This window comes from Cyclopterus lumpus, chromosome 7 (genome assembly GCF_009769545.1).
Source record: "Cyclopterus lumpus isolate fCycLum1 chromosome 7, fCycLum1.pri, whole genome shotgun sequence".
Taxonomy (NCBI): Eukaryota; Metazoa; Chordata; class Actinopteri; order Perciformes; family Cyclopteridae; genus Cyclopterus; species Cyclopterus lumpus.
In genome coordinates this window covers 8,795,790-8,817,962 of record NC_046972.1, presented here as the reverse complement: position 1 = coordinate 8,817,962, position 22,173 = coordinate 8,795,790, and the positions used below count along the sequence as shown (strand labels likewise).

At 42.6% G+C, this 22,173-nt stretch overlaps 1 protein-coding gene across 1 annotated transcript in view; it reads left to right on the top strand.

The window, feature by feature from the left end:
* Positions 1-20,973, top strand: part of cacna1db (calcium channel, voltage-dependent, L type, alpha 1D subunit, b) — a 63,768-nt gene extending 42,795 nt beyond the window's left edge. Inside the window, exons 23-47 of the mRNA XM_034536671.1 lie at positions 615-722; positions 825-877; positions 991-1,137; positions 1,431-1,632; positions 2,007-2,165; positions 2,546-2,656; positions 3,094-3,171; positions 7,352-7,480; positions 7,859-7,924; positions 8,142-8,233; positions 8,355-8,514; positions 8,627-8,754; positions 8,921-9,017; positions 9,190-9,292; positions 9,948-10,049; positions 13,412-13,548; positions 13,866-13,982; positions 14,583-15,028; positions 16,606-16,632; positions 16,935-17,075; positions 18,167-18,324; positions 18,658-18,770; positions 18,935-19,069; positions 19,185-19,370; positions 19,789-20,973. Of these exons, the coding sequence (XP_034392562.1) occupies positions 615-722; positions 825-877; positions 991-1,137; positions 1,431-1,632; positions 2,007-2,165; positions 2,546-2,656; positions 3,094-3,171; positions 7,352-7,480; positions 7,859-7,924; positions 8,142-8,233; positions 8,355-8,514; positions 8,627-8,754; positions 8,921-9,017; positions 9,190-9,292; positions 9,948-10,049; positions 13,412-13,548; positions 13,866-13,982; positions 14,583-15,028; positions 16,606-16,632; positions 16,935-17,075; positions 18,167-18,324; positions 18,658-18,770; positions 18,935-19,069; positions 19,185-19,370; positions 19,789-20,094 (3,501 nt within the window). The 3' untranslated portion in view covers positions 20,095-20,973. The remainder of the gene's footprint in view (positions 1-614; positions 723-824; positions 878-990; positions 1,138-1,430; positions 1,633-2,006; positions 2,166-2,545; positions 2,657-3,093; positions 3,172-7,351; positions 7,481-7,858; positions 7,925-8,141; positions 8,234-8,354; positions 8,515-8,626; positions 8,755-8,920; positions 9,018-9,189; positions 9,293-9,947; positions 10,050-13,411; positions 13,549-13,865; positions 13,983-14,582; positions 15,029-16,605; positions 16,633-16,934; positions 17,076-18,166; positions 18,325-18,657; positions 18,771-18,934; positions 19,070-19,184; positions 19,371-19,788) is intronic.
* The last annotated feature ends 1,200 nt before the right edge of the window (positions 20,974-22,173 follow it).

The window sequence follows — 22,173 nt, the reverse complement described above, 5'->3', positions numbered from 1 at the left end:
CTTTGCTTATGATACAGTACTGTACAGTGACGTGGCTGATTCAAGAGTCAGATTTACTAATATGTGAACCCAATAGAGTAGCTTAAATCACCATTCATTTGGCACATTGACTACTGCTTGTTTTTCATATTTCATATTCTTTACACACACATAGGTACGGTACATATTTGATTACACCAATTTATAGCTGCTCAGAGAAAGAGCGCATTTCCTCTGCACCCTCCGTGTGCTTTTAATTTGCCATCTCAATTCCACAATTCATCCTCATTCAATACAAATATAAACAGGCCATATAGCCGACTGCAGTGTATGCATAGGCTTACCTTTACTTGTAAATGAAGTCCATCCGTCTTTCCTCCTTATCTTCTTATAGTTTTTAAAGTGTACAAGAACAAGCATAAACTCATTGGTCCCCTTCATTGAGGCAGCGCTGATGTTTGCTTCTTCACTGAGGTGTTATGTACATCAGCAAGACTTAATATGTTCTACATTTGAAATACACAATGGAAATAAAGGACATGGGGCTACCCCCCCCCCCCCCCCCCCCCCCCCCCCCCCACCCCCCCCCCTCCCGGTACTGTATACCCTTCTCACAATGTGTGTGTCCTTTGCAGCATGTGGTCCAGTGTGTGTTCGTGGCCATCAGGACCATCGGCAACATCATGATCGTCACCACGCTGCTGCAGTTCATGTTCGCTTGTATCGGAGTGCAGCTCTTCAAGGTACCGGGGACAAGTGGGAAGAGAGATTGAGGGCAATGGGGTCACGGTTAGTCGCAAGTAGAAGGAAGCAAAGAACAGTTCTGACTTTCTCTGTTGTTTTAGGGTAAATTTTATCGCTGCACCGATGACGCCAAGTCCAGCCCAGACGACTGCAAGTGAGTCGTTGATTTTCTCTATCAGCTTCCAGCTTTGGGCATTGGCCTGCATGAGAGTCTCTGTGTATGTGCTTGTGCTTACATGTGGTTGATATTTCATCTTTCTATCACAGAGGTACCTACATTCTCTACAACAACGGGGACACGGCGATGCCCATGGTGAAGGAGAGGATCTGGTACAACAGCGACTTCAACTTTGACAACGTCCTCATGGCCATGATGGCTCTTTTTACTGTCTCCACATTCGAAGGGTGGCCCACGTAAGTACTGCTTTGGCCCTGAGATTCGATTACCAATATGTAGAATAATGGCAAGATTTAGTGTTTGATAATTATTCACCTTTATCTCTGTCTGAGTGGAAATTCTTCATTCCCACTGTTTTCAATAACCAAAAGTAAAGTGATAAAGCCAACCCACCCTTCAAGGCCTTTTTGTCTTTAATTTGTCTCTTTTGTATGCTTAAGGATATTATGTATTATATTTTTAAAAAATGAAACTAGCAGAATCGTTCTGAATAACTACTGTTAACTATCTCTTTTGTGTGTCCATGCAGTCTGCTCTACAAGGCCATCGACTCGAACAGAGAGAACATGGGTCCCATCTACAACTACCGCATCGAGATCTCCATCTTCTTCATCATCTACATCATCATCATCGCCTTCTTCATGATGAACATCTTTGTCGGTTTCGTTATCGTCACCTTTCAGGAGCAGGGGGAGAAGGAGTACAAGAACTGCGAGCTGGACAAGAACCAGGTGGGCGGCACCTTTGACGTTTATGTGTTTGTGCAGGATGTTGTTTGGTGTTGGTGCTTTTATTGAACATTTTATCTGTTCATGTCAAATTGTGAATTGTGGATCGTTGCAATGTATCCTCGTGCTACGGTTCTCATGAAACCCTATGAAAAGCTATTGACATTTTTTTTTGCATTTTCCTCCAAAATGCACAGCAACACGTGTTAATTTCCTCTCTTTACGTTCATACAGTATTCTCTAAATAAACTTCTGTCTTCACATGAAACAACTTGGCTAGGTTTAGGAAAAGATTGTGGTAAAAGTTACTGTGTCCTTCAGAGAAGACATGCTTCTCTTGATGGTGAATGTGTTTCTCTATTTGCCCGCCACCACAGCGTCAGTGTGTGGAATATGCTCTCAAAGCTCGTCCTCTGCGGCGCTACATCCCCAAAAACCCTTACCAGTACAAGTTCTGGTATGTGGTCAACTCTACAGGCTTTGAGTACGTCATGTTTGTCCTGATCATCCTCAACACCTTGTGTCTGGCCATTCAGGTGAGTGCCCTCCATTCAGTTTAATGCATGCGTCTGGCACCGTAAAAGATGATTTTTGTTTGAATTTCAGCAATGCTGCATGCAGTTAACGTTATCTGACTCCCTTTCCTTAGAACCAGAATACAATTGTTTCTTTCATTTTCCTCAACAGCCATCAAAATAGAACCACTATATGTTTTCTTTCTTCATTAAACCATCTACTGTGTCAAAATCTATCATTTTGTTTGTAGCAATGGGTATCAGGACCTTTCTTCCAATAATGTATTGCAGAAGATTGACTCTCTACCTAATGTGTGTGGCAATTTCTGAATACTGATACACTTTAAATAGAGTACATGTGTTATTGTTTTATATTTGTCTATCTGCCGGTCTCTTTCCAGCACCATGGTCAGTCTCATCTGTTTAATTATGCCATGGACATCCTCAACATGGTCTTCACCGGGGTATTCACTGTGGAGATGATCCTCAAGCTCATCGCCTTCAAACCCAGAGTAAGTCTCCTCTCCTCTCCTCTCCTCTCCTCTCCTCTCCTCTCCTCTCCTCTCCTCTCCTCTCCTCTCCTCTCCTCTCCTCTCCTCTCCTCTCCTCTCCTCTCCTCGTATACAAATAAGTGCAAAACTACCATCACCTGAAATCCTCTTGCTTATAGTTTTTCCTTTTAGATCTCCCTTTTATATTTTATCCATAAAAAGGTTCATGTTTTTGACCTTTTACCTGAAGGGCCTCCACGTTTCCTTGTAACCCCGCCCTCATACACTCTTCTCTTGGGCTCTTTGCCCACCGGCTATGACTCCACTTCCATCTATTCCTTATCGTCACCTTCCATTACTCCTCACCGTAACTTCTCTACCTCTTATCCTTTGCGGCATCGCCCTCCACTCCTGCCTCCCCCTCTCCTCCTGCTGGCTGTGCATGCTGCCATAATCAGGGCTATGTCGGGGACGCCTGGAACGTCTTCGATGCCCTGGTCGTGATTGGCAGTGTAGTCGACATCATACTCAGCCAGGTAGAAAGACGTTAGTATGTACAACTCTGTCATTCCCTCCTTCCGCTCTCCCACTGCTGCTGCTTTGTTGTTCCTGCCCTTCACACCTTTCCTCCTTTCCTCCTTTCCTTCCTGTTTGTATTTCTGTGTTGTTTTTTAAAGGTTGGCTTGAGCCAATTTCTGCTCTTGAAGCAAGTCTGTCGAACCTGTTGTGGACTTAATGGTTGCTGAGCATCATGAACAAAATACATGCCGATTGGCTGGAAAATATATTCAACTACTAAAATCAACTACCTGCGGGATGAATGCCAACACATGAATTAGATGAAGGCCCTGCTCCGTACCAATGAGATCTGGTTAAATTCAGTTTTAAGTCTATGGTGGACATTTCTTTAAGCCTGCCACCGCATCAGTGGGAGTAGAACATTACATTTGAAATGGAAGATTAATGACAGAGAGTCAAATTAATCACATAGAATGATTTAGTTTTCAAATGATTATCTGGATAAATTAAACAAATGAATAGTCCCACAGACTCAGTGGCAGGAAGGATTTGACTTTCAATTTCACACTTAAATCTAATCACAACTTTTTGATGTTCTCTATCTTTCATAATCCTTGTTTATTGTTGTACATTTTCTTTCTTGCTCTCTTGTCTCTCTCTTCTTCTTTTCTGTGTCTTTGTCGCTGGTGCTTGCAGAACTATTTTGCTGATGCATGGAACACGTTTGATGCCTTAATTGTTGTGGGTAGCGTGGTTGACATTGCCATCACTGAGATCAATGTAAGTAGTCACGTATCACACACACCAGCCTGTCTTACTGCTTACTCTGAGCTGCCAGCCAGAGGGCCTGGCCCTGTCATCAGAGCTGCATTCAAGATCACAATGCTCTTTTTTTTTTTATGCGTAATTACCGCTCTTCACAATGCCATCCTCGGTCATAAAACCACAGTCTCATGATACTTAAATATTCTAATGACATTGTTTAACGAATGTAATTCGAGTTTATTATGAGAACCCCATCCACCTTCAATAATTTTTTAACTAAACAGAAGTAAAGAAAAAAAGATGAAGGGAGACTTTCACGTCTGTCATGATATTTAATGGTGCTATAATTTCAATTTAAAAACTACAGGTTGTGAACATACATACATTAGGTGGACAGCATTTAAATATTTTTCTCTTTATTATATTGATAAAAAATATATTTCAATAAAACAAACAAATTGTTTCACAATTGTATTACTTGCTCAATTAATTGATCAAATAACAGGTAAAAAAAAAAAAAGCTTCTAAATTTATTGGGAACTGTTGTTTTTGAATGCAGCTCAGTTATCATTTAAAAAATATCTGATGTGATAATTTTGTACCAGACTGTTTCCTCCTCCAAGGCCGCTCTGTATTGTTGTCTGTACATGTGAATATGTTGGTTTGTCTGGTCGGTCTTGCTTTGAGTGAATGTTTGAGGTTAAGACCACACTGAACACATCATTTAACAAAACTCTAGCATATGATGTAAGGTGTAAAATAAACTGCAATCAGAAGGCCTGAAGAGAAACAGGTATACATCTGCTGAGAGCATGTCGGCATGTATAGTTCTGCAACTCAGAAAATTCCAGCGTATTTATGTTTTACATTTTTTAAAAGGTAACATCAGTCATCATCTCAGTTTATCCTTTTACTTCATATATATATTTTCCTGCACACAGCCACCATATATTTCGAAACTTGAAAGAAACTCTGAGCTTGATATCCGTGCTAGTACAACCATTCTTATTTCTAGAAATGAAAAATGACGTGCAAGGGTTGTTAGGTAGTGACTCTGATGTGCTGCCTTCAGTGGGGAGCTCATTCCAGATGTGGAGCCAGATTATAGAGGAGCCTTAACTGAGATGAACAACCACAGGGTGAAGGGACAGCAATGCATCCAGAGGCAACGGGTTATGGTTACGGGCTAATGCCGAGAATGACATCAGGGTCATTCGGAGGTTCCTCGCTGTCGGATTTGTCACCCCCCTAGTGTTCACTGGTGATAGGCTGCGTGGTTCAGACACACATCCTTTCCATGTCACCTGGGAGGACTGACCTATTTGGTCAAATGATACAAACAGAGAGATTACAGAGCTTCAGATGCCAAATCCTGTAAAGTGGAGAGGAGGAGCTGGTGTTTTACTGTTTCAATCGCAGCAAACAGGTCTTGTAGGCGAGGTCCGAAGGCAGCGTGCAGCCCTGTCACTGCAAAGAGGGCCTCATCAGTGGAGGGGCCCGCTTTGAAACCAGATGAGTGGGGCTCGAGGAGGTTGTTCCGGTATCTTGGATAGAAAGGAAGAGAAAGTTCTCTAAAAGGCCCCGACGATCGACTGTTGGCCAATGTCAGGTTGCCTGTGAGTCTCTGGGGCTCTGGTGTCCCGCACCGTTGGCACCAGTTGGCCCTTGCTGCTGTTTTTTTAGGCCAGTTGAAGCTCATTTGTGAGAAAGATTAATCTGATTGGCTGTTCATCTTAAGCGAATCGGTGCACAACAAGAGAGACGAGGGTGAGGGAAGCAGGTGTACGATTAATGAGAGGACACACACAGACGGCTCTTCTTATTTTTCGGATCATTAACGCATTCAATATTTTCACAACAACATGGCCATCATAAATGAAGATAGTGAAGAGACTGAGAAATGCTAGGCAAACACTGCTCTGTAGTTCTTTTGTTTTTCCCTTTTGAATGACAGACTAGCGCCACCTGATGGTATGGAGAGTAATTCCCACTCACACATACATGCTAGTGGGCCGTAGTGTGTTCAAGTGCAACTTGTTGGCCAAGACACAAGCGACATGAGCCGCCGCTAGTTCGATGATGTCGGTTTAGTTGGGCCTTAAAGAAAAAATACATCTTCTTTTGATTTGGGATGTCAACATTAACTTAGGGCAACAGTTCATTTAAATTAGTCTTAATATTGAAAGATCATATCATTCAAAAATACTGAAAATATGTTATTACATCCGGCATGAATTATAAAATCACAAGTGAAATGTAACATGTAATTTGGGAGAGAGAAAAACCCAATGTCAGCAGTTTCCTTCAGGGAGGCGTTTCAGTGCTTTCTCCTTATTCTCAATGTCAACAGTTAAACTAGTATTTTGGTCCAGAAGCCATTGTCTTTCAGCCCTAAATACATCTCATGTCTGGTGTTACTGTGGATAACATGTGGTCAAGCTTTTGCATGACAGGCTTTACAATGATGATGCTCTTGTTCGTGCTATGAACTGTAATGCCGTGTTGTTGTTTACAAGTGAAGGTGCATACAAGCGTTTTTTTTAATTGCATGGTGAATCAATCAAAAGCTAACAATGACTCGTGAACATGTGGTGCACGGCTGGTTTGTGCATCTCGGATTAACCTGAGGCTTTTGGTTTCAAGTCAGCAGCCATTCCTGTCGTCAAGGTGATAGTGGAGCCAGGGGTAAGAACACTATGAAGCCCCTCGCCCTTCTGTGCTCACTCAGCATCAAAGATCTTTTTGTTGTCACTCTGTCGCTCACTTACTGATGGACACATTGGACGTATTCAATCGTGTGGTGGTTTGTGATCGAATTCTCGATGTTTGTCAAAGTCTTGTTTTGAATCCACCTGGTTTGTTGCATTTTGGCTCCAGTTTCATGGTTAAAGTGACTTTTTTTGTTTTCTGTCGACTTGGATCCACCTGAGTGCATGGCATGCCACTGACGGGACAGATAACACTGTACGGTCTTTTGTCTCGTTTCTTCATTTCAACAGAGCTCGCCCAAGTGTTTGCTATCAGATTACATTTTTCGTCAAAACATCTCACGTTATTGTATTTCAACATGGTAATAAAAAAATCCATTTCGATGTTTGCATCAACTGAAACAGTTCGTCTTTTGGTCTGTTTGTCTTTTGGTCTGCAGATTGTCTGTCACCTGTTTTGAATCAGTCCTCCAGAGTTAAATGTCCTGTGTGTAAGTCCTCCGGGTCTGTTGGTCATGGCATGCACATTTGTTGTTGCCATGGCAGAAAGATCACAAATGACAATCTACTTTAAGGTTGCTTGTAAGCTCATGTGACTCACACGTGAGGTTTGAACAAATGCATGACTGACTGCGTGAATGAATGAATGAATGAGTGGCACAGAGCTGTGTTTGGATGCTACTCCCTCCTCCCCTGATCACTCTCTACGTCCTCCACACCCCAGAACACGGAGGACAGCGCTCGCATCTCCATCACCTTCTTCCGCCTGTTCAGAGTGATGCGATTGGTCAAACTTCTGAGTAGGGGGGAGGGCATCAGGACTCTGCTTTGGACCTTCATCAAGTCTTTCCAGGTAAGACCGCAACATCCCTCTTGAATCTGCAATGTCATGGACCAATGAGATGAGAGATTACACGTGTTATCACAAGTTAGGTTTTAGCCTCTAACTTTCTCAAACTGGTTGCCGGGTAGTCCGCTTTTAACCAGTATAACCACAATTCATGGCTAACATTTTCTGAGATGTAATTATAATGTTGAAGTTTACAAAAAAAAAAGCTTTTCTGATGTAGGTCTGAAGAAACTGTGTAGCATACTAAGATTAGAGGACATAGTGGGCTAGTTGTACAAGATGTAATGAAGATAAGAAGTGAATCTGCTGGCGAAACCGTGGTCTCAAATGACATACTGCAGATTCCAGTGTCTCACTCTTTTCTCTTTTTTCCCCACCCAGGCTCTTCCCTACGTTGCACTCCTGATAGCCATGCTGTTCTTCATCTATGCTGTAATCGGGATGCAGGTACGATAACCTGTTTGACACCCTGCATGCAACTCGGTGGACGGGTGTATCACGGGAGCAAGTTAGAACCCCTTCAGGTCGGACACATGTTAATGTTGCGACATACGGCCTTTATGGCCTTCGCGAAGGTCTGCGCTCTCCGAGTGCCCGTCTAGTTCGTCTTGAATGTTGGTCCAAATTTAAGAACAGGCTGGCTGATGTTTCATTTTTTTTCTAGGTGTTTGGAAAAATAGCCATGGTGGATGGAACTCAAATCAACCGCAACAACAACTTTCAAACCTTTCCTCAAGCTGTGCTGATGCTCTTCAGGTGTTTGTGTAGCTTAAATTGTTCATTAACAGCTATAATAAGTTATCACGAATGCATAAAATGCACAAGGGGAACCCCCTGATTCTGCTCCTGTGTCAATGTTTCTGGCTTTGTGTGTTAGGTGTGCCACAGGTGAGGCCTGGCAGGAGATCATGCTGGCCTGTCTGCCGGGGAAGCTGTGTGATCCGGAGTCGGACTACAACCCCGGAGAGGAGAGAACTTGCGGCAGCGGCTTCGCCATTATCTACTTCATCACCTTCTACATGCTCTGTGCTTTCCTGGTAATCATTTCACTGTGTGCAGTAGCAATAATGTTTGGGCACAGACAGCAGGCACATTCCTGTAGACAATAAAACGTTGCAAATAGAATAAAATGGCATGTCCTGGTTTCAGATCATCAACCTGTTTGTTGCGGTCATCATGGATAACTTTGACTATCTGACCCGTGATTGGTCCATTCTTGGGCCGCATCACCTGGATGAGTTTAAAAGGATCTGGTCTGAATACGACCCTGAAGCCAAGTAAGTAGCCAGAAGTTCCCCTATCCTTTCTACTGTACGTTACAGCTGAGGAATATGTGCGTCAGAACACATGGGATGGTGATCCGTTACTTATCAGAACCTGAGTGGCAGTGAAGACTGTGCTCATTGGTAACGTGCCTTATATCTGAACGCATCTTGTTGTCAGGGGCAGGATAAAGCACCTCGACGTGGTGACTCTGCTGAGGAGGATCCAGCCCCCGCTGGGCTTTGGCAAGCTCTGCCCTCACAGAGTGGCCTGTAAGGTAGGTTTCGACAACACAACGACTCACTAACACCGATACAGAGAGAGAGATGAATGGGGTGAATGTCGAGAGAGACAGAAATACGTGAAGATCTTTGTTACATCATTAACATGTCAATTCATAGGTTTGTCCCCTTTGATGAAACCCTTCATAATCTGTACTTCTGTTGCAGCGTCTGGTGGCCATGAACATGCCCCTCAACAGTGACGGGACCGTCATGTTTAATGCCACCTTGTTTGCTCTGGTCCGCACTGCTCTCAAGATTAAGACAGAGGGTGAGTCAACACTATCAAGCTTTCTGTGGGTTTTTTGTGCATTGTCATTCTGTACAGTAAAAAAGAGGGACTTACAGTATAAAATAGATGAGTCATACGATCATAAGGTGAGAAGATGTAGTACAAGGGAATAAATGGGCCAGAGTCGTGCAGTATTACATGGTACGAAGTAATTTATGATTTGCATAAGCATTGCAATTACATTTCTATCTACAGATCTTTTTTTTATTGAAAATATTTTATTCTACACTTTTTCCCTCTTCTGAATTATTTACTGGTGCAATATCTTTTGAATTAATGTCATTAATGACTTTAAGCATCTTTGACTTTTAGTAGGAGTTCCCTTTTCACTGAGTGTCTTCCAGTTCACATTTCGCCTTAAGAGGGCGCTATAGGTGTTACATATCTACACAGGGCTCCTAACATTTAAATCTTAATCTCTTGTAACTAGTTTATATAGGGAATTGTGTGCATTCGTTGTAACTTTAAATATCAATGATGTGTGTGTGTATGAGAAAAAAGAGAAATGGAATTATAATACTTAATACTTTCAGCCAGATACTCCTTAATACAACAATGTATTGATCGGCGACTCGTTGCTTTTGACCAAAGTGACCCTTCGGTTAAACATTCCACTTTTTCTGTAATTTCCAAGGTAATCTGGAGCAAGCCAATGAGGAGCTTAGAGCTGTGATTAAGAAGATTTGGAAAAGGACAAGCATGAAGCTGCTGGACCAAGTGGTGCCCCCTGCAGGCGGTCAGTGGTCATTACCTACACAAATGCACACGTGGTTTTTAACACCATTCATTAACAGTGATGTCATTTGCTTTCCAGAAACCTCTCTGCCTCCCTCTCTTCTTCTTTCTTTCAGCTGATTTGAATACACTATGCTTCTCATTTGTATTTTCCAGAGAATTAAATAATGGCAACCTCACACGTAGTGAGGTGAGGTAAATGTCCTGGAAGTCCCACAGCGACCCATTCTACATTAGAGTATTAATAGAAGGAGGAAGGGTGTGAAGCAATGGACATGCATTTGAATGCACATATATTATTCCCTTCATTTGAATTTAAAAAAGGAAGTCAGCGCTAATCACACACTTTTCCTTTGCTGAATGATGTTCATTGTGCAGACTGTGCAGCCTCATTACTTATTTTGTTAACTTTTACAAACCACTGGAAACTTTTACTAACTTTTTCTTTGCTGAATGATGTTAATTGTGCAGAATGTTCTGCCTCACGACTTATTGTTCTTACCACTGGAAACTGTGCAGAACTAAAGAATCACACCACAAACACAGTTCATTTCAAAAACATGTTGTGATAACTGAATCATTCTGGTTTTAGGAGGGGGAGGGAGAGTATTCTGTCCACCCTCGGCTTGAAAGGGGGCTCTCAGTTGTTAAAGTGACTGGAGGAATTGTGTTTTTCAGTTGTTCATTCTCGTGAAAGTGATTTCTCAGCAACAAATTTCTTCAAATTTGGAACAAACATGCTGACAATCCACCTTTTTTCAAAGTCTACATAGTGGTTACAATATATTTAATACACACAAGCAAGATTGTGGGAGGCGCATGCCACTGAGAAACAGGTGATGAGGGTCAGTCCATCAGACACCAGCATCCTGTTGTTGCTGTTCTGAAGCAGGGAGGCCCAGGAACCAAAACCAAGATAGTGCAGCACTGCCGCCTCATTTCAGAGAAACTCTTATCGCAGTTCAACTGCAGTCTCTGTCATAACTCTGCAGTTTTGTTTATCATTAATCTTTCTCTTCCTTTATGAACAACTTTATTTGCATGCATCAGCTCCAAACGGCCGAGCACAATGTGTGTCGAAATGAAAGCCACGCTGAAATAAGTCTCTTTATTCCATTGCCCTTATCAGCATTAGTTAGAAATGCCATAAATACACAAAAGTTGCGTTAGTTTCAATTATGCCCCGAAACAAATCCCCAACTTCTTTTGCTGAATCAATCCTATCCAGCTTACTGCTTCATAAATTGAAGTGGAAATCGACTTTATGTCTTATTTAAAACAGAAAGCCATCCAGCGTCTTTATTAGACAGCCTCTGCCGAGCTGGAGGTTTTCACCTTTAACTCTATGGTCGTGTGTGGAAAACCAATGAATTCTTGGAAGTCGAGTGCTGATGGAAGGCACACCTGAGTCCAGCATGCAGGTTCCTCTACTTGCGTTCATGTGGTTCTTACTTTGCGTACAATGCTTTAGCTTTCATGCTTGATTCAGCTGCATGTCTCTGTGTGTGCTCGTTTGTACCCCTCTTCTCCTCTCTGCTTCGCCTTTTCTGCCAAGCCCGTCTCCTCCACAGCTTCCTCTGCTCTGTCAGTCGCTGGCCTTCTTCTCTTCTCTTTCTGCCATCCTAACTTTCTGGGGCAGTTCTGTTTTAGTCTGGTGGCATGAAACTACTGATACCTCTTCCTTAAAAAAGCGTCATCAGGCTCTGCCCAGAAAGAGAAGCAGCTGCCACCTGCATGTGGGCACAAGGGGTACATTGATGCTCCCACAACAGGGTTGATAGACAGGTTACATCTCACCACCTCGTTAAAACACATTGATAAAAATCACTTGGATCGACTCTTCTCTCTGAAGAGAAAATATGTAAAAACGGTGCAGATCACAGATATCAGGATTCATCTGATAAATAATCGCCCCACACGTTCATGCACATCTGAACTTCTGGATAAGAGCTCCAGAGAACCTTGAATATGCTTTTTATTCGTAGGTTTCCCTTTCTGAACAGAGCCTTTCACAGTTTCTCTCTCGGGTGACGTAGAGAAATGTGTCATCTGCTTTACGATGGATCATCAAATCAGAATGAATGCTGCTTCCATCTTAAAGCATCCGTCCAAACAGACATGTGTCACCTTTACTCGATTCCTGTCAAGGCTCTAGAGGGTCGAGGAAAGGTGACGACGATGAAAAAGAAAAAAAGAAACGCCCACATTTCCTACGCACCAGAGTTCAGCTTTATTCTTTTGTAGTCTTTCTCCCCATTCTGCTTCAGCAACCTTATCTGAGTGAATCAGACCCACGCTTGATTAGCCTTCCTGCATGGCAGACAGTGTGTTTAGTCACAGCTTCCTGCCAGGCTCAATGTGTTGGCCCTCGAGAGGCGAGCTATAGATATGACCCCGGCTGTTTCTTTTTGGCTGCCGTTTTGCATGCGCTTGCTTCTTGCTACAGTCCATTGTTGTCCGGGGTTTAGAGGTGTCAAACCTCTGCTCGTCCGTATCTGAAGCGGCGGATGTTGAATGTAGTGCTGGTATGTGTGGTGGTAACTGGTTAGATTTACATACTGTATTGCAAACTCATCACCAGCTAAAGTCTGATTTTGGTGCATTAATTGGCTTGCATGAGCAATCGTGTATGCATGTGTGGGATTTGTGTTTCATAACCACATGCACGTTGTCATACTGTAGATGGCAGCCGCAGCCATAGATGATATCTGCTGTCAGGTTCAAAGCTGCTGCACACATTTGCTTGTGAGAATGATACTATTCTCACAAATTCACCAGAGCACCAACACCTACTTCATTACCAGTTATGATATTTAATAAAACAGTGCCAAGAATAATGTCGAGCTACCCGGTTGTTTAAGTTGGAAAGGAAGGGGAATCTGACATTGTTTTGCTCTGTAGACACAAACAGTGTTACGCACAGACAAACTATAAAGCTTCTGAAGAAATATGTGTGTGTGTGCTGGTGTGTTGTGATCCTCTTGAAATAGCGTTTTCTCAACTGGACGGTTATTATAATGCTCCTGCAGCGAGTTTAATATCATATTATTAGTATTCTTTGATTTTGATTGTGACATACGTTCTTTTTTTCATTGTATTATCTCATATTATCTTGTCATACATCTGCATTGGAGGTGGCTTCATTGTTCTGATATAACACTGTTTATGGAATACTTGGATACATTTAAGACTTTACTGCCTAGATGTGTTTCTTGTTTCTCTGATGGTGAGATAGTGATGGGGAAGATCTCTATTAAGGGTTTTTGTACATGTTTTATGTCAATGGATACAAACAGTGTTGCGGTATTTCAGTATTTTGGTGTTGATCTGGGAGGCTTTGGTGTGTCTGGTCTGTTCACTCAGATGACGAGGTAACAGTGGGGAAGTTCTATGCCACCTTCCTGATACAGGACTACTTCAGGAAGTTCAAGAGGCGCAAAGAGCAAGGTCTTGTAGGAAGGCGCTCGTGGGAGAGGCTGAACACAACCATGGCTCTGCAGGTGAGTGAAGTACAATGAAACATCCAAAGTAAGGGGGACAAGTAAAACTATCTGCATGGTGGATATTACAGTAAGTGGGACGATGCGTTTGGCTGACCCTTTAAAAGTACATGTGCCTTTCTTACTTTTATGCTCCGCAGAGGTCAAAAAAGAACATTAGAGATTTGCTCTGTCTGCCTTTAAAACTATATGTTATCAGCTTTTATGAATTACTCTGTTATGGATATGTAAAAGTCTGACAGGGTCATGCTGGCACCTGAAAAAAACTGGAACGCAGCAGCTGGCAGGTTTGATTTTTATAGCTGATCTCTTTGCAGGCCGGCCTGCGCACGCTGCATGACATTGGACCAGAGATCCGTCGAGCCATATCATGTGACCTGCAAGAGGCGGGGCTAGTAGATGCTATTGGAGAGGAAGAAGAGGACATCTACAGGGTAAACATCCTTTAAGATGCCCTTCAGACATTGATCATTTTTTGTTATTGGGTTATTAAAAAAAAGACACATTTCCTAAATTAAGCCAAATAAAAACATACCAATTTTCTTTCTTTTTTTATTCCACATTTCAAAGTGAGGTCTTTCCTCTTTTTTTTTACTTTTAATTACAAAACTCTAAGATTTAGACGTCCCAGGAAGCCAATTAGATGGGCTCTCAGATGACTGCTTACAACATACAAATCTGAAGAAGAGCGTTAGCTCAACACGTCACTTAAGGATGTGCTAATGAATTGCATTAGAGGGAGCTACAGTGTGCGGACCTTTATTTATATTTCCGTTGCTGTTACAACTGACATATAACACAAAATTTTTTTAAATTATTGATACCTATTTATCATATTTTTGGAGGGATAAGAACTAAAAGAGTGAAATTCAACACAGAAAAGAACCCGGACACCTTCTGATAAGATGAGATGGATCTTAGCTCACCACAAATATATATTTTTTCAAGGGGCACTGCATTAAATACTTGCTCTGATGTTCAGTATGAAAAACTTAATGTCTCAATCTTCATCGGTTTCTCTTGTCTCTCTGCAGCGTAACGGCGGCCTTTTTGGGAACCACGTCAGTGCTGATCAGCAAGGCTGCTTTCACCCGACCACGGTCACCCAGCGGCCGCTACAGGTCCTGCCCTTCTCCTGCAGTGCCTCAACTGAACCCACCGAATCAGGCAGGAGAACCAGCGACGCCGAGAGAGGAGAGGAAGTAGAGATGAACTCCTCACCCATCCAGTACAACCATCATTGTCACAACCCGCATTCGTATCATTATCCTCACTGCGTTTCCACTTGCCATCAATCGCCAATCCCCTCCAATGCCAACCTCAACAATGCCAACGTGCCCTCACTTCCCCCCATGACCAACGGGAGGCAGCAGAAGTGCTTGCTAAGGGGAGAGCGTCCATCCTCCACCAAAAAGGGACCATCAGCGTCCACTTACAGCAAAGGAGTGCACGACAAGCTTTGGAAGTCACACTCCCTGAGGTCAGTGAAAAAAGGATTCACACGTTGTTGTTTACACGGCTAGTAGTACTCCCCCATAAAAGGGTAGAGCTCCCCTTCAAAGGAGAATCCTGGAGTGTCTCATGTGATAGTTACAGATGTATTATCCATTTTTTGATGCTCACATTTTTTACATGAACTGACATCAAATTTCAGTGAGATATATACTCATTGAGCAGTTTGAGACGAGCCATGTCGATACACTGCTCAGTGGGTCTGGGTGCCAATTCAATACGATTAATGAAGTGTCTCAGATCTATTTTAGAACATGAAAGACTTACACACCTCCTCCCACACAGCTGTGTTGGAGACACATTTCTTTAAGGTCATATTTTGTGGCCGGTTCAGATCAGTTTTATTCACTGCGCAGTGGAGACAGAAGTTCTCAATACTCAGGCTCAATACTGTGTCACAAAGCCAAAGGTCATTTGATTAGCGTGACCTCATATACTTGGCTCCCTTCACGCTACTTCAAAAGGTTTCCATCACAGATCTGTTCGTCAATGTGGAATATTGTCTCTCAACAAACAGGTCACTGTTACACAGGAATGGCAGAAATACACAAAGGCAAAATGTACCTATAAAAAGTGTCATGGGTATCGTTTCCTGTCCCAAAGGTTCCAGCGAGTCGTGCTTTAATTGAGACATTCCCTAATAGTGATGAATGCGTGATCACAACAAATAGCTTTCGTATAAAAGTATCACCTCATAGCCCCCTCCCCTAACTCCTGCAGGACTTCATCTTATCAACATTCACATTTCATTTGTACATAGTAGAACCGCTCAATCAATTGTTTATTGAAGTACATAGAATAATTATACAACAGACACTAGATGCAACGACCATGTGCTCAACATTAACCCAGTCTCACCACAACATTTGTAAATAAAAGACATTCAGGTGGCATCCAGTATGTGCAACAGTCAGAGCTAGGTGAAGTAGAAGAAAGACTTATGGTGGGATGGATCGCTCCAACAAACACAAAGTGTTGTTGTGAACGTTTTATTACCTAAACCAAAGTGTACGTACTTATTTTAAGACCAACCATGATGTTTCTCCCAAACTGAAGAGGATTTGTTGCATAATGTCCTGACTAACAAACAAAAACACATAGTACAACACAGGCAAAAGCGTGTTAGTGTGAGTCCACCAGCTAGAGGTCGTTGAGCATGCAGCCATAACTGGCAACCCATAATATGACTCGCAGAAGCACACACTTGACCCATCGCATGATCCCCTGGCGGACATAACTAATCTTACCCAGTCTGTTTTGAGGTATATTATAAGCTTGTGTTTGGATTCCCCTCCCCCCCCCAGCTCAAAGGTGCTTATCCTTTCTGATCTAGATATTTGGGCTCTACAATTGTACCTAACTTATTAGTATATAGCATATACTAATATTTAGATTACATTATGTTCTCATGTAACCTGAAACCATTCACATGATATCCAGCCTGTACAAAAATCTACTTTTGAAAGCGCTTATATTTTTGTCCTCTTGTCATTGCATGCAACCTCTTCACTTTCCTTCCCTGCCCACTTCCTCTCCTCGGAGCAGGACACGCTACTATGAGGCTGACATTAGGTATGTGCACAATGTTACCGTCGTTTCTCATTATCCTTTATTTTTTGGGCTGGGTCAGGTGGCATAAAAACTATCTGTGAAAGTTTCTTACTTGCAAACAAAGATAGACAATTTGTTTCAAAGCATCGGTCTGTGAATGAGTTCTGTGGGGACTGCTGGTGTTTCAGTAGAGTTGTTTTCACAGTATTAGTGTGTCAATGCACTGCATAAAACCTCAAACTACAAATAAAGAAAAACGTTCCGGCATATGTATAATTGTCAAATGTGCACTAATAAGTGTCTCTTTGTCGTTGCGATGCAAGGTCAGAAAGCGGCGGTGGGCTTTACTCCACTATTCGCCGAGAGGAGCCGGGGGGTGGAGACAGCGATGACGAGCGAGGGTCGGGAGAGTACTTCAGCGGGGAGGAGTTTCACGAAGACGACATCATGCTCACTAAGGACAGGTACTGTGATGGTAACTGATCAGGAAGAAGCCTGAGAACCAGTTCCCAACCGCATAATACAGACATATTACGTTTGAAAAAAAAACAAGTCTCACAAGTGCCTTCACAATGAAAAAAATGCCTTTTAAAACAATAAACAATATGCCTCTTTGATAATAAGGAAACGTGTTTAAAACTAAATAACCAAATAAACCCTGCATGAGTTAGTGAAGCACAAATAGTACTAAGATCTGGCCTGATTCAGTTAACCTAGTGGAATGGTGATCTTTAATTTTCAGCTAGTTTCAGAACGCAAAAAAAAAGAAAAGAAATCACCGTAATCCGAAAAGTTAAGACAGCAAAGAAGTCTCAGAAGGGCTTAAAGACCCGGGACCGCATTCACAATCAGTTTTTAGGATTGCTGTCCAGTCTATAAGTGGCGACATTGGTTGACATGTACATCTATAAACCAGCAAGACACTTTAGCATTGTTCCAGCTGCTTAATATATTGTGATCACTTTTATTTCTGGCGTTATTGTGTGGGTCGGAGATGTGAGCACACCTGACATCAACAACACACATTCGCCCTGCAGGATCTAATCCGTAGCGTTTGATTGACTCCGTGTTTGGATAATATTTCTCCTTCCGCTTTGTCTTAAAAAACTCTTAAGCCTTTTTCAAAAACTCAACAGGTGATCTTAATGAGCCTACAATGAACTCAGGGAATCGTGACATTCAGCTAAAATCAATTTAGGGGAAGAACATTCCAGCAAGTATCACATAATGAGGGAGTGCTACACTGACAACACCACTGCCACACTTCAATACACACACAATAGGATGCTGCTGACATGATGGAATAGTGCTGACATGACGTTATACAAGAATTTCCTTGTGGCTGAGAATTGATCTAGAATGAGTCCTCGTGGTTCATCGTGCATCACTGGCAGCATGCTCACCAGTAACAACATAACAATGAAGTCGGCTACTTCCAGTTTCCAAATAAATCCCCCCTGCAAAGATTTGTATTAATTATGTAATAAACTAATATTTTTTGGCACAATTCTTTTGGCTCCATCACTAAAACAAAAACAATCTATTTGTTTCACAGGTTGTCAAACAAGGACCACCATGATGAAGAGGGTGACTGTGACCTTGGGGTTTCCAGGGGTGACCACCATTCTGATGGTTGTTATGACGATGACCAACAGCCGATCTGCCAAGTTGGCAGGCGGTCGCCCAGGAGGTGGCTTCTACCCTCACCTCAAGGTGACGCCCAACAAACTGTAGTTCAGTATTTTTAGAACTGCCGATCAGGTTGAAAGTACAACAAATTATATGGTATTCAAACGAAATCTATAAAGATTGTTGTGTTTACCGTCATTCAGATGCAGTTCATTGTAATGAATACGTTTAAGGAAAAGGTCAATTAAATTAGTATGTGTTATTACATGCTTTTCATGAATGTGCGTGAAATGAGCTTTTCTTGTGTTTCGTTCAACTTTGTTGTGCAATACTTGTCCCTGTATTTATGTTCCTGTATGTAACCAGCGTTAAAGTGCAGAGAGTGATCACTTGTTTGGCTCTTGTTTGTTTTCTCAGGTTCCAACCGACCGACGTTCAGCTTTGAGTGTCTTCGCAGAAGAAGTAGTCAGGATGACACCCCTCCCTCTCCATCCTGCACAGCTCTTCCACTACACCTGGTGCAGCAACAGGTACACTCGCGCACCTTTTTCTTCCTTCTGTTTGTCAACAAGAATAAACCTTATCGTCACAAAACGCAGTTGTTACAAAGGGAAGCAGAGCACTTGTAAGAGACCCGTTGTGTCTTTTTCTCCCCAAACCCAAACATGTCGGGTGCGATTGGATTGAACCTCAGGTCATGGCGGTGGCCGGTTTCGACGCCAGCAGAATTCACCGTCTGTCTCCGACGGGGTCGCTTCGCTCCTGGGTCACGCCTCCGGCCTCACCCATCAGCCGCGGCTGCTCGCCCTGCTACACACCGCTCATACAGGTCTGGTTCCCTGCGTGGTCAGAGACATGTGAAGATGAACCCGATCATTTCGGTTAGTGGTAAAGACTGGTTCACTAATAATTCAGTGTGTGTGTGTGTGTGTGTGTACACCCAGGTGGACTGGCGCAGCCCCGGCAGCGTCAGCAGCCTCCCCGGAGCAGTGAAGAGGAGTTCTTGGTACACCGACGGCCAGGACGGTCCTCCCAGCCTCAGCCGCTCTCCGTCACATCTACAGCTTCCTGCAGAATGCTGCTCACACATTATGCAGAAGAGAGGCAGTGCCAACAGCGTGGTGGAGGCTGTGAGTACAACACATTTACAACCTTGACCACTTTGATGAGATTTCCATTGATATATATATATATATATATATATAAAAGATGTATTACTGTAACTTCATGGTGATGTCAAACCAGAGAGCAACAAGGTAATCCTATCACCGCATCAACAAACGTACCATTTGAGCTTTAATTGAAATTACAGACTGTAATAGAAATTACAGTGATATTAAAGTATTTCTATATTTTCCTGAGACCCCCGTAGGGACCCTTGGTCCCACTGTGAAAACCACCTTACTCAAGAGCACGCACACACAATCCAGATGTTTCTGAGTTGACTGCCAGAATCTGACATTTAGCCGAATTTGAATGTGAATGTATAAAACATACCCATAAAAAACCCCATCTCTTCAGCTTTGATCATGTTTCACTGGTCCTCAGGTGTTGATCTCGGAGGGTCTGGGAAAATACGCCAGGGACCCCAAGTTTGTGACAGCAACCAAACACGAAATCGCAGACGCCTGCGAGATGACCATTGATGAGATGGAGAGTGCCGCCAGCAACCTGCTGAACGGGAGTCTGGATAATGGCAACACGGGGGGAGCGGGTAGCGTCAGCTCGGACCCGCTGGCCACCACGAATGTTAGAGACTGCAGTATCCGGGACTACAGCGACGAAGAGCCGTACGTGGCTCTGAAATGCGAGGAGGACCTGACAGATGAGATGATATGCATCACGTCGCTATAGCAGCGGCTCACACGGGATTATTTAGTTTTTTTCAATTGAATTTCTACTTCTATTCCACAGTGAGGGGATGTCTCCGTTCAGGAGCATCCGTCAATAGAGAGAACATGGAGAACATGGAGGGATAAGAGAACAAAGTGCCTTGTTTTCTCTTTCTGTGCAGAATGGGAATGTAGGAGATATGAGAAAAACAGACGTGAAAGAGCTGAGAGGGATTCTGCAAATATTGAGACCAGAGGGAATCAATCTACTCGCCAGCCTGCCTGTCGTTTCGCAGGAGTTCGGGATACTCTCCAAAGAGTGTTTTCTATTTCCTTTATGTCAACAGAATAACCTGCCAGCCTCGCAAAGCCAGCCCAGAGCTCGTCACATTCATTTCTACAACAGCATCCGTTGAGGATCAAGTGAAATACCGAGAGTTGATCGTAATGATGGTCTGTACTTGATCACTTTATCATTTTGACTCTGTACTGCAGCACATGGATTTGAAATGGCTTTAAATGTGGGCGTTTGCATCCATATTGAGAGTATAATTGTTGCCCTGTCGTTCTTCTGCTTCTCCGACTGAAATTGTGTGACTTTGTACAAACAAGGCCGTGAATCGAACACCGTTCACTCGATGTGAAGAGACAATGAAACTGAATTGGCCACCGTTCTAAACACACGCGCGTGTGAAAGAGCGAAGCTGGCTTTGAAAAGCTGCATTTGTCGTGCTGCAAAATGTCTTTAGTTTTCCGATGGTTCCAAGATTCCCTGTATTCAGTTGGAGTTTTATGTCTATGTATATACGTATAATGTGTGCTTTTAATCTTTAGTGATCATGGTAACAGATGCTGGTTATTAATATTACAATATGGCCTCCATGTTGCAACTCAAATAACAAAAAAAGGTGATAGAAATAAATATATATATATATATATATATATATATATATATATATATATATATATATATATATATATATATATATATATATGTATATTTCAGTAGGCTGATTTGAGTTCAGGTTTCAGGGTTAAATGTTGCTGGTCGGTACTTGACTTGAAAAGGAAATCACATATCACTGAAAAAAGACTTTGTCCTCAGGCATATCCTTCTGTCTCACATGCACACTGATAAGAGAAGCATCCACTCCCCCCTTTACACAACAACAGAGACGACATCTACAGCCATTCGACTAACACAACCACTTTAAGCAGCCTGGACATAAAGATTTAGGATGAATGTTCCATGTCACACTTGTTTGCATCGTGACCCTTAACTTTGATCAAAGCCCCTTGAAGACTGCGAGGAGAGACCATTTCATTGTTAACGACTCCCCCAGAATATGCAACGTCTCACTTTTCTCAGACCTGCTCGAAGCTAAAATATGAAAATAAGACAAACTGCCTGAGAACATGACAGCTGTAAAGGACATGTTGATGTATTATGCTGCAGCAGAAAGCCATCAGTCTGACGTCATGCGTGGCTCGGCCTCTCGGGGAGCTTCCTGTGAACCCCGCATCACTTTTATTGGTTTAACCTGCGACGCAGCATTTCAATCCACCGGCAGGCGTCTGAGGGCTCGTTTCAAAGCTCTCCGACACTAAAGGGCCCGACTGTCCACATATTGTATATTTAAAAAGCCGCAACAGGCAGGGAGACTTTCCTGATTATATATTAATTCTGTGTATTTGTGTTCTTGGAATGAAATGATGTTGCCTTTTATTTATTTATTATTTATTTCAGGATTTTGTTTTGATTCCACACTAGTGAGTGTACAAGGTGTCCAGATGTGTACAAGATGTGTTTCTCTACCACTGCCAACTGTAACAATGTCTTTGGGGCAACTATTACAAACACTGGGTCGTGGTGGGGGCAATCTTCTTTTTCTTCTTTCCTGAATTTAAATACTGTTGTCTGGGCAACATGCTTGATCTGTGCAATCAAAGGGCTTGTTCAAATATAAAACCAAAACAAGGAATCATTAAGTTACACGCACATTCAATTATTATTCCAGATTGGCCGTTTGTCTCTTTTTGTAAGTTGCTGAAGAAGAGCACACTGTTCCCTCTGTACACTCATGACAAAAGGTTGATGCCA